Source organism: Penaeus vannamei, chromosome 10 (assembly GCF_042767895.1).
Source record: "Penaeus vannamei isolate JL-2024 chromosome 10, ASM4276789v1, whole genome shotgun sequence".
In the NCBI taxonomy this organism is placed as follows: Eukaryota; Metazoa; Arthropoda; class Malacostraca; order Decapoda; family Penaeidae; genus Penaeus; species Penaeus vannamei.
The window spans coordinates 18385725-18398815 of NC_091558.1; the positions used below are offsets into that span (position 1 = coordinate 18385725).

The following is a 13091-nucleotide window of genomic DNA, read 5'->3' on the forward strand; positions in this document are numbered from 1 at the left end:
ATAAAAATGTCATACTTTCTGATGCTATAACTCTAATGCCAAAATCTAACACTATAAAAGAAATGTTATTATATATAATGGCATACAACATGCATTTAAGGAACTTTTAATTCATTGATTAATGTAATAGCACTGTTTCAGATATGTCTATCTTCAGGTTACAAAATCATTCTGATTTACTATGATGTATTCGGAATATGCAAAGTCTATATATATATATATACACATCAAAGCCCTTATCACTGAATAATGTCTTTTGCCATTGTGACACATTTGTATCATTTGAAAGCTGTTCAACATATATTGCACTATTCACTAATCAGGTAGATAAAAATCTTAACTTATTGGGAACATTCTAACTGAGCAGTGAACTTTAATACTTCCTAGGAGAATAATCTGCAAGATTGGCAGTACTGGCTTTCATGCTCAAGGAGTGGATCCAACAGCAGAGCAACGTCTGGTGCAGCCTCCCTCTATGCAGACTTATCAATGCTTTGACCTTCAATGCCAAGTCATCCCCAGACATGTTTTTTTCTGCCTTTGGCTGACCTCTTTTATCATTCACCTTTTACAAGTCCAATGAAACAGTTTAAAGTTTGGGTTTCTGATTTCCATAATTACCACACTGTATAATCATCAGTTATAAAAGTTAGAAAATTATATCATTTTTGTCTGTTGAAACTTGCTGTCACAACAAATAACAAGATTCATGTTTGAGTATATGAATGATTTAAAAAATTAAAACTTGTTTTGATTGGTAATTTCTATGACAGCATCTTTAGATAAGTCTTTTAAATATTTTCAAGGTGGAAAGTTAAATGTGAATCACAAGTAACAAAGATCTAATTATGACTAAAACAACTCCATTCATCTTTTCCTATAAATATCATATAACAATAACAACACATGATCATGGACATATTTTTCTAAAAATTTTGTGTAACGGAGCACATCTTTCATTATCACCACAGCATCATCATCAAATATCATTTTAACTTAGAATTTGGTGAGAGAACTTCTTGGCATGCACAGTAGATATGCCTCAAGCAAGCTAACCGCGGCCAAGTATTCTGTGGATGAGAAGAGTATTATGAAGCATTACAGTAAGAGCAAAAACAGGTATACTGCAATAGAATTTTAATATGATGAGGAAAGAGAATGTTTGCCACCAGATTTAGCCATGAAACAATTTTTTTTATCTTTTTTACTTCACTCTGTATCATATTAACTTTATACATCTAATAGATTCTTCTTTCAAAATAGCGCACATCTAAATTTTAATTTAGTCAACAATCAACTGCGTAAGTTATAGGAAATTCCAGGAAATACCTCAGCAAAAAAAAAAAAAAAAAGTTTAGATATATCATCTAATCATGAGGTGGAGGTAATGCAAAAATTGTGTACTCATATTGAGAAAACCTTATTTTATTTACCATCATTTGTACAATATTCAAATGCATTCTTGATTTAGGCCTTATAAATCACAAGCTTTGTTCCTCACAAAAAATTATTGAAAATTATCCTCAGTCCATGGGGCTGTCTCAGTTAAGATATGTATTGTATTTTTGTTCAGAATCACCTTTGAACATCTTTGAACATCAAAACATGAAATATTTACTAGAAAATTTAAATGGAAAATTGAAAACCAAACAGCGGTAACACTAAAGAATATAACAAATTTCCGTTAACTAAACCAACACTGAAAGGGTAAACGATACAAAAAATAACACAGGGAAAAGAGCCTCAAAATGTTCATGCCTTCTCCTATTCTTCTCTTTGCAGTTTTCTTTACAAGCTATAAATAAAACTTCCACATTTCCTCAAAGTTTTATCTTATGCACACTCAACATTGAGGCCTACACCACACAATAGAAACAGCTAACTAAATGCATTTTTTTCTAAGTGAACAAGTTTTATCTGGTGTGCCAACAAAAACAAGCACTGGGAAACCTCAGCTATTACACAACCATCCAATGTCAACCTCTCTATACTCACCATAAAGAGAGGTAATAGTTTCTGGTTAGCTTTGGTCCCCTCAGCTCTCACAAGCAGAGCCATGTAGAATAGTACACGTTGCTGGAAATAAAATGAATCATCAATACATTACTTCAGGGTGTGTTAAATGACTTTTGATTTTTACACCAATACTGATCTCCACTGACAAATCATGAATGAATCTGACTTCATGCAATATGTGCTGTGTGTAGCTAAGAAAAAGGCAATTTTAAAAAAATAAGTTCATATCATTCCTTGAAAGAGTTAAATGTCATATATATATATATATATATATATATATATATATATATATATATATATATATATATATATATATATATATGTATATATATGTATATATATGTATATATATATATATATATATATATATATATATATATATATATATATATATATATATATATATATATATATATATATATATATATATATATATATATATATATATATATATATATATATATATATATATATATATATATATATATATATATATATATAAAGTGTTACAACTACTAAAACAAATACTTTTTCTACTAAAACCACTACTACTATGATTAATAATAATAATAAAGATAATGATGATGATAATGATGGTTTAAGAATAAAGAAATTATGGATGATAATGACAATAATGAAGATGATTATAATAGTGAGGATAATGATAATAATAATAATAAAAAATCATAACAATGGAAAAAATCATATTTAAATAATATGGTAATAAAAATAATAATGATAATGACAATGATAATGATGGTGATGACTGATGATGATGATAAAAACACAGAAAAATAATAAGGAGAACAGAAGAAGAAAAAGAAGAAGAAAGGAAGTACAAAAAAGAGAAGAGAAATATGAAGGTGAAGCAACATGAAGAAAAAGAAAAGGTAGAAACATGAATCACTTCTTTTGACAAAAAAAAAGGAAGAAAGACAGAAAGAAAAAGTAATTATTGCAAACAAAGGAAAATAATCAGCTTAAATGAACTTTACCATGGTTATTGTCTCTGCAATGATAACGTCAATAATGTCTCCCCAAGGAATAAAGCGCGTGTGCTGTCGACCACTGTAGAAAGTAGTAGTAGTTTGGATCCCTAAGCCAGCTACTACAAGTAAAGTTTCTGAAAATTTAGCAAAAAAAATTAATGTCCCAAATAACTTCAAGAAACAGCATATCAGTTTATGTTATAAACAATATATCATGACTTTTAATTTTGTTTTTAAGTGTTATGTTGCATTCAATCATCAACTTTAATTTTTACACACACTTTAAGAATATAAAAAATCATGCACAAAACACATTATGCATCAAATCAAGGTTATCATCTGAAATACTATACTAACCACTAACAACTTTTCGATGAACTCTGTACAAAAGTGTTGCGAGCTGCGTTAGGACAGCTGTGAGAAGCCACGCTGGATGAAGAGTATGTAGTTGAGCTAAGAAGGCTATGGCTGCTAGGACACTCGTATATCCGAGCCACGGTAGAAACTGGATGCGACTGCTACTTACACTGAACTGTTGGCATAAAAGGCATAAATTTCATTTGAAAAAATACAAATGAACTGATAAATCAACCAACTAAGAAGTGATTCTATTACACAGAGAAGAATTTGGTGAGAGAATTAATAGTGATGTGGCACTTTCAAGTGCCACATCAGAGCATCATCTGATGAGCACATTGAGAATGATGAGCAAAATGATGTAATTATAGGAGGCAAACATTAAAAAAGAAGATTCTAATACACATTTACAAATACTATACAGTTAAACAGTATATATGTTAACAGTTGCTGCAGAACAAATTAACTGCATAAAGAGGCTTGTCACATATACACCCAAGCCTTGCTCTCCCATCTTTCATAAGTTTATTGTAAAATTGTCATTTTCCTTAATTTGTACCATCACATGATTTCTATTGGATAGTCTTCTCTATAGGCAGATGTGAGAGAGGAACTTTACACAGATATTTGGCACTATCTAAAAAAAAATTATGTAGTCAATTCTCCTTTTTAGAACCAAAAATCTTTAAATAATTCAGAAAAGTAAATAGATTTTTACAACAAAATAGATATTGCTTGTTTCATTAAAAGTATGTATAACTACATATACCTGGGCAAACAGTATCACTTGTAGTATCTCAATCTCAATCTTAATATCAAAGGTAATGCAGAGGGTGCTGGTAAGTGCACATCACACACATTTACGGTTGGTTGCTTGGGGTGGGGGAAAGGACTGAAGTAAAAGTGGCACTGTTGTTTATGAAGGTGCTTGTAGCGCAGTGCATTTGTTCAGTTTGTCCGTAGCCTGTTTGGGGTAGCCTGTTCCAGTTGTATATGGAATGAGGGAATAAAGAGTGCTTGTAACAATCGTTTTTGGTGTGGTATGTAACAAATTTACTAGGTGTAGGCTTGCAATTGTGTGCAATAAACCTGGCAGACATAGTGTTGACCTGTTCCAGCTTCTCTTTGTGAACAGCTTCCATAAAGCTGTATAGTACTTGAGAGTTGGGCATAAAAGTGTGTTGTAAGCTATGTATTTGATGTCTGGTGCATAGTGTTGGGTATGATCCTCCTCAGTAAACTCAATGTTCTGTTTACCTTGTTTGTGAATGAGTCAATGTGAGTGTTAAACGTAAGATTGCTAGTGAGGTGTACCTCCGGGTGTTTATAGGATGTCAGGGTCAGAAGATGCAGCATCATGCAGAACATGTTGGTTGTACATTGCCAAACATATATATAATTTTATTTTGATTTACACCCAAGAGAAAAATGTAAATATTCAGAAGAGTACATTGATGTATTAGCAAAGTTTAAAAAAGATTTCCAATCAATTTATATTTGCTTTTACCACTACAGCATAAGATCTTAGTGTATTTACATGTAATCAAGCCCATCCAGGAAAGTAGGCCTATGGCATGTGAATATCAATATTTTCCCCCTAAAATTTTCCTTCGCTTCCCAAAAATCTAACTGACATGTGCCAGACACAGACTCTTGGGAGGAGTAGCAAGTTGGTAAAATGTGAAAAATATAAGTAAATTTTTTTACAAGACCCTGGAAGTATCTGACCAATGAGATGCATGGCAAGAAAAATAGCATAATACTAAAAATAAAGTTTGTTAAAAATCTCAATTCTATAGTGACATATATCCATGATTTTTTTTTATCATAAGCACTGATGTAAGATCATATACCAGTAAAATAATGCCTATAAGCATCAATCCATTGTACAAAAATATGCACAAAATAGAACTGTGATAAATTCAAATTTCTTAATGTTCCATTCCAGCTACTTGAAACTAGAGCCAGCTTTTCCAATGCTTATGGATTATGAAATACCTCACGCAACAATAATTGAATAGGTGGTAAACATTTTGAGTTGCCAGATGTATTCTTATTAACAGATATTTTCATAAACATTAACTTATATTGGTTATTCATATCATAGTACAACTCATCATAAGATATCAATAGCCATCTCAGCTACCATATTCTAAAATACTGTGTACCAGTAGAAATGAACCCTATCCATGTTGACAAATGTAGAAAAGATATGAATGAGACTGGATATCTTCACAACACAAGAGATGTATTTGACCGGTTCCAATTACGTGGTTACGTGGTATTTCTGATGAAGACATAATTGAAACCGGTCAAATACATCTCTTGTATTGTAAAGATATCCAGTCTCATTCATACCTTTTCTACATATACCAGTAGAAAATATAACCAATACAGTAAACCAGCTAGTCCTTTACCATGGCTATTCCTATTATATCACAGGAGTGGGTTAGCTTATAGGCCTGTCTCACCTCCAATCACAATCCAGATGTTAGGTCGCCCGACACCTTAATTGCATTTGGAAAAGAACATGTCACAGGATCACCATGCCCACTAAATCTTTGATGATTCAGCCAGAGGCTGAATTCCATGGTGACACAGGGGGCACGTGCCCCCTCTGCAATCTAATTGGCCACCCCGTGTGCCCCCCCACCCAAGAGTTATTGACCCTTAATATATCAATATATATTATTTATATTATATTATTTATTATAATATTTATATATAAATATATAATATTAACATATAATATATTATACACAGCAAGATGAAAACATAATCAATGTATAACTATACAAGATAAGTACAGAAGTGGGCAGTCTTATTTTTTGTTTCTTTTGGGCGGCCACCCCAGATTTATTGTTGTTACCCCCTGTGCCCCCCACCAGAAAATTCTCTGGACCCGCCCCTGGATTCAGCAAAGGCTAATATATAATGGTAAGAAAGCAGTTAACCAATTTCTTTATATGATGATAATCTGACAGGAGAAATACAAACTCTAATTGGCTTGAATATCTGATAAAGATTTATTGGTCTTTGCCAGAGCACTGAAGGAATGGATGTAACTTTGATAAGCAATTGCTGGATTACCTTGACTTTCCACTGATTGTTTTCTGAAGACTATGCAATTATTAAATGAACAATAGTGTTTAAAGGGAAGGTCCAGTGGGTTTCAAACCATGTAATTATTGTTTTTATTTGATGCTATGTACAATAAATAAAAGTATCAAAACCTTAGTTCGATGTTAATCTTATCCGTTTGCCATTAATTTGGGCATTTTGCACCCGTAAAACTAGCTAAAAACGTTGTCTGCTAAAAATGCGATTGCAGCACCGCAACACGACTGTGACATCACATGATGCGCACACACACACACACACACACACACACACACACACACACACACACACACACACACACACACACACACACACACACACACATATGTGCATGCGCTTTTTTTGTGTGTATTTATATTTATTATGTACATAATTTTTTGTTCAATACAACCATGTTTGTTATTGTGTAGCCTACTCGCATTGCGCATTGTCTGGATCGCTCACAGTCACATGCATCTTGTGACATCACGCAGGGTTGGTGGCACAATGTCAATTATTTAGCAGATGACGGGTGCTGGGAATACAAAACACCTAATTTTTTTTATTGAATTACAGTTGCCTTTCAAAAAATTTGACTATATATTGATTCTTTATGCTTTAATGTATAGTTATTTATGAACATGTGGGTAGAGACTAGGACCTTCCCTTTAATGAAGAAATTAAAAGAACAGACTATTATACACATTAATCTGTGAAACATTAAAAAGTGCATTTTCAAGAATAAAACAGGATCTAGTAAACACCATGGAAAATGCCAACATACCACTACTACATAAATTCTGGTAAGAAAAAGCTAGCAGATATCTCTGGTAATTTACCACTTGATAAGGAACCAGTTCCAGTCCTATATCAATGTACATAAAAAACATAAAAGAATGATAATAAATGATGAGTTTATCCTTTCATATTCAAACTTGTAGTCACTAAATAAAACCTTTTGCTATGTAACTATGCCTTGTGTTCCATGTAAAAGCATTTAAAACTTGATGTGGTTTGTGTTGGACACCTACAACCTCATGGTAATAATCATCAAATACAAAACAAGTTATAGAGACGGGTTAATATTTACAGTAAAGATGCACTAAACTTGGGCAAATTGAAGATGATATTCCTGTTGATTACAATAAGTTATGGCCACTGGTACAAAACAGTTACCCCACAAACAAAGGAAAACGATTGTGCGCATCAAGGCTCAGAGCCTTAGTCTACTTGGTGAATTTCAGTTCGATTTTGCAGATGAAGACAATGTTTCCTGGGGGTTGCTGGGGGGCAGAGGCCTCAATCAACCCTCCTCTTGGGCAGTGTCCGAAGGGCAATCCCAGTCACAGCAACTTAGACTGTTGAATAGATTTTGAACAACTGTATCAAGTAGACTCTCCAGCAGTTAGTATGGACACAAGCCATGATGTAATCTCAATGCCAGACCCACCCATCAGTGAGCTGAAAAGTGGGAAAACTGCTTAAGACTAAGGGTAAACCTATAGCACTGGGCTTGCATACTATCTTGGCTGCCATCTGTCAGTCTCTTTCCATTCCCTTTGACCTATTGAGGGGTGTGGTCTTCCCTCTCTAAAAAGGGAAAGGGTATCATTGGGACTGTAGCTGCTACTGAGCCATCACAATGCTCAGAATACCAAGCAAAATTTCCACCCACATTCTTCTGAAATGGATCCGCAACCACCTACTAAAGCACCAAAGCCTGGAGCAATCTGGATTCACTCATGGCAAGTACGCAATAGACCATATCCTAGCACTTCGAGTTATTATGGATTGCTGTCGTGAGTTCAGCCGTGGGCTGCTTGCAGCCTACATCAACCTCAAGAAGGCGTTTCACATGGTATATCATGAATTGATATTAGATCCTGAGACTTGGGGGAATTTGGATGAGGATTATTGGTTTAAAAGCAAGCCTACATTCTGGAGCTGTTAGTGCTGTAAAATGTGGTGGGGGCCTGCCAGGCTTCTTTCCTTTTAACTCAGCTGTGAGGCAAGTTGTGTCCTTGCACCAACACTTTTTAACACTTTCATGGACTGGATAATGGGCAGAGCTACTATCCAAAGTCACTGTGGAGCAACACTGGGCAATACCAAGATCACAGACCTCAACTTTGCCGATGATGCTGCCATCCTATCACAGTCTCTGGACTACCTGGTGGCAGCTCTTGATGCATTCAGCAATGAGGCAAAGCCCTTGGGCTTAGAGGTTTCCTGGACCAAGATCCAAGATTTGGGGGACCAGATAGAACTTGTTCAGACCAGGAAGTTAGTAGATAGTGTGATCTGTCAGCAGGAGCCATGAATTCAATCAACAAGAGTATTTGGAGGTGCTGGTACCTATGCAAAATGTCTGTTACATGTCTTCAAGGCCTTGATAATGCCAGCTTTGCTTTATGGAAGTGAAACCTGGATGCTATCTAGTGCCTTGGACTCGCATCTCGATGCCTTTTGTAGCAAGTCTCTATGCTGGATCATGAGGTACAGTTGGCAAGACCATGAGTCCAACTGTGAGACTGGCATGGGACCTGTTTCTTGCAAAATCTGTGACCACCAACTCAGGTTATACCGATACCAAGCTCGTTTCCCTGTGGATGCCCCTCCCATCAGGTTGTCTCTTTCCAAGAAAATCCTGTATGGAAATGACTTAGGAAGACCTAAAAAGTCATAGCTTGGGCAGCTTGACCAGACCTGTTTTGAAGACCTGCCTGGCAATTTGTCATGAAGGATCCTATGGATGGAAGTGAAGGATGGATGTGGCTATGCGCCCCCATCAGCAACAGCTCCTTTGATGATGATGATGGATTTTGTGAAGTGGAGTTGGGGCTGAGAGTATAGCGAGTGTGTCCATACTGTAAAGACTTACCAAGACTTATTGACCTTGATCTGTGGACTATAGGTATCTGGACCATGGTAATTGCACAACCTAATTATCTAAAGTTTACACAGATCTAATTATGATTTTTTTTTCTTTCTTTCTTTTTCTGAATCTGTTAAGTGTCTCCCATCAGTTATACCATTTATCCTTTTCATTCCCATTCTGCGCTCAACAGCATATATAGATATTAACTTTAAAAGCCTCTATGAAGCTGTCTCCGACTGCATGTAACATTTACTCAAATAGAAAACCATAAGAACATCAACTGAGTATATTTGGAAGTTTGTTGGAACTATTGCTTAACCATTGTTTGTTGGAACTTTTGCTTAACCATTGTTTGTTGGATTTTTGCGTATGTATGTGCATATTACTATTGTTTGTTGGATTTTTGCATATGTATGTGCATATTACTATTGTTTGTTGGATTTTTGTGTGTGTGTGCATATTACTATTGTTTGTTGGATTTTTGCGTATGTGTGAATATTACTATTGTTTGTTGGATTTTGTGTATGTGTGAGCATATTACTATTGTTTGTTGGATTTTTTAATCATTATTATTTTATTTTATTTTATTTTATATTTTTTTACATTCTCTGATCTTTTAATTAAATTTTTTGTCTTTTGGAATAAAAAGAAATTAAGGATATGATTATTTTGGTATTTGTTACAGAGAGCTATGCACCCTCCCAGAGACAAAGCTAAAAAAATATTGATGTATTTCTTCTGCAAATGAGTCTTTCGTGAGATCTGGTACCATTTCTCCATTGACGATCTTGATTTGTTAGTCCCATTAGCAGGGGAGGGCATGAAGTATATCAGGGAAATTATGGAGTAAAACAGGCTTAAAAAATGATAAGAAATGCGTAAAACTAACACAAAAAAAAAAAAACACTTAAAATCTGCCAATTAAACTCTACGGATATAACCGCCATCTCTAAAATTCTACTGACTGACGCACCAGAAATTTAAAAAAAAATCTATGGGAACCCAACACACCTTTCGGCAAAACTCTATGGGAATTCACACGTTCCAAACCTCCTAAAAAACGTATTGACCAATAAACCAACCTAATACATCAATTTAAGTTGCCATGACTTGGCATGTCCGAGGGGAGGGTTGATGGGGTGGCTCTGCCCCCCAACTGCCCCAGGACACATTCTCTTCACCTCGGTATGTATGGCAAGATAGAGCTGCATTCACACCATAAAATCATAAACCAAATACCTTTATATCCGGAAACATCAAACTTTCATTGCTTCTTTGTACCATCTGGATTGCTTCAATTTTAATCACCTTTATCGTCACTTGGAGCTCTTGATGGACCCAGATATAAAACTAGGATGGTTACTAAAGTCTAATTGTTCTTCGATGCCAATGTAAAAGTCTTAAAAATAACCCAGAACCAACACATCATTGGAAACACAACATTTCTAACCAGTGTTTTACCACTGTGAGCTGTCAATCTAGCAGCAGGAGCAAGAAAATGTGAAACACTCGATGCACACGATTCTATATGAAAATATATATATATATATATTAAAATATACAAATGAAGTATAATAATATTAATAAAAGACTTTAAAGGCATAACTGTGTAACAGCAGACACTGATATTAGCCAAATATCGTTTTGATAAGCGCATAGTAACACACAGACTAGTTCGGACATCGCAGTAACGAGTAAATCAGTCAGTGTTTAGTTATTCCTGGCAACGTATACAAGTTACTTGACAGATTTTGTGGAGACCACGCGTTATATTTTCATCATTTAGCGGTGACTATAAGGCCGCTGCAGCTTAAACTATGTTCTATCCCACTCTATTTCTTACGCTCTATAAGATGGCAGTGTCCATTTCCCTCTATCTACGTGTGTCAGTGTTTTGAATTTATACCATTATTTTTTCCCCCCTAATTTGAATAGGTATATTTATGTAAAACTGGATAAATAAATGATTAAAAAATACAAGAATCATTAAACAAAGGCAAATAAATTATAAGAATATAATAATAGCATAAAAAATATTCCTGAAGCCCAGAGAGGGCGAAGCTTCAGAAACACCCAATCACAGAGGGTGACGCTTAACAGGTTAAACCTATTATGCCAACAAAAATTGCATGAAATCTAAATTTGGTATAAACCGCTTTTCCATATTCTTACAGAATATGGAAAAGGTAATTTCCATAAAGATAGCACTTGGTGGTAGCATTTTGGGTCTCATTTATATAGTTTAAGTACTACACCCATTAATCTCAAACCAGTCTGCAGAGTTGTAGCCTTTTTCAATTTCTCAAGTATGCACAAGCACAATTTCAAGTCTACATGTATATTCAAAATTTTGTGTGCACTTCATATGTACACACAATTGTTGGCATACTACTCTGTTTTGATTTTATCTTTATACTGTTCAACTTATAGTTCAGTTTTGTTTACAATTTGTCTTTATTCTACCATATTTCATATTCTAATTATACATTAGAATTATAATATAAAGGCAATGGTGCAACGCCCCTTTACGCAATATTTAATGACCACACCCTTTCTTAAAAGTGCACCAACCAAAGAGGAAAGTTATCATGAGAATGCACTTGCGCAACTCTGCAGACCAAGTCTCGGAAGAGTGCGATCATTTTGTATACAATCTGCAATACTTTAACATATGTCGTTTCCAATGGAAAACAAGATTCACACATATTACACTATTAATAACTGAAACAAGAAACTAACTGCAAGCTTGATCGGCTGTGTGAAACTAAACCAAAATTACCATAACATCAACAAATACTTACTTCCGTGGCCCTTTTGTTGCAGGATGCGGGCTCCAACCTCTCCTCCACGAATATCACATCACCCCTTACGTCCCTAAATACCAAGGACTCCATTATCAGAAAATCATCTAACTATGGCACTGCAAAACCTTTCAAACGAGCGCAAAGGCCGGTTTCCATCCCCGCTCTTCCGCCAGTCTCTCGGCAGAATCATCAGCCTCTCTCATCTATTCATTTGTGAAATCCCTCTCATCTTGTTATAAACATGCAGGGAAACACATCTAGTCGGAAACTGTAATCCTTCTGGTGGCGAGTGACGTATCATAACAAATGTATACTGTACATTGCAACTTCTTGTACACTGCGAATGTTGCAAGTGCCTGTGTTGTTTGTAAACAGTTAAGATCAGGGATCGTGAGGTGAAAGTATTATTTTTTGGAAAGTCATATATATATATATATATATATATATATATATATATATATATATATATATATATATACATATATATATGTATATACATACATATATATATACATATATGTATATATATACATATATATATACATATATATATATATATGTATGTATGTATATATATACATATATATACATATATATATATATATATATATATATATATATATATATATATATATATATATATATATATATATATATATATATATATATATATATGTATGTATATATACACATACACACACACACACACATTCACATATATATATACACACACACGTACGTGTGTCTGTGTGTGTGTCTGTGTGTGTGTGTGTGTGTGTGTGTGTGTGTGTGTGTGTGTGCGTGTGTGTGTGTGTGTGTGTGTGTGTGTGTGTGTGTGTGTGGGTGTATGTGTAATGTGTAACGATGATAATAGAAATAATGATAATAATGATGATGATGCTAATAATAATAGTAATAATAAGAAATAATAATAATGATAGCAATAAT

General features: G+C 34.4%; 1 protein-coding gene across 1 annotated transcript in view; it reads right to left on the bottom strand.

Annotated features, from left to right (window-relative positions):
* LOC113826246 (phosphatidylinositol N-acetylglucosaminyltransferase subunit H) overlaps nucleotides 1–12527 on the bottom strand; it is a 13777-nt gene extending 1250 nt beyond the window's left edge. Inside the window, exons 1-5 of the mRNA XM_070126420.1 lie at nucleotides 12141–12527; nucleotides 3363–3537; nucleotides 3012–3139; nucleotides 1996–2076; nucleotides 1–1070 (exon numbers count right to left, since the gene is read on the bottom strand). The exon at nucleotides 1–1070 is cut by the window's left edge and continues 1250 nt beyond it. Coding sequence (XP_069982521.1) covers nucleotides 987–1070; nucleotides 1996–2076; nucleotides 3012–3139; nucleotides 3363–3537; nucleotides 12141–12233 — 561 coding nt within the window. The 5' untranslated portion in view covers nucleotides 12234–12527 and the 3' untranslated portion in view covers nucleotides 1–986. The remainder of the gene's footprint in view (nucleotides 1071–1995; nucleotides 2077–3011; nucleotides 3140–3362; nucleotides 3538–12140) is intronic.
* Nucleotides 12528–13091: the final 564 nt, after the last annotated feature.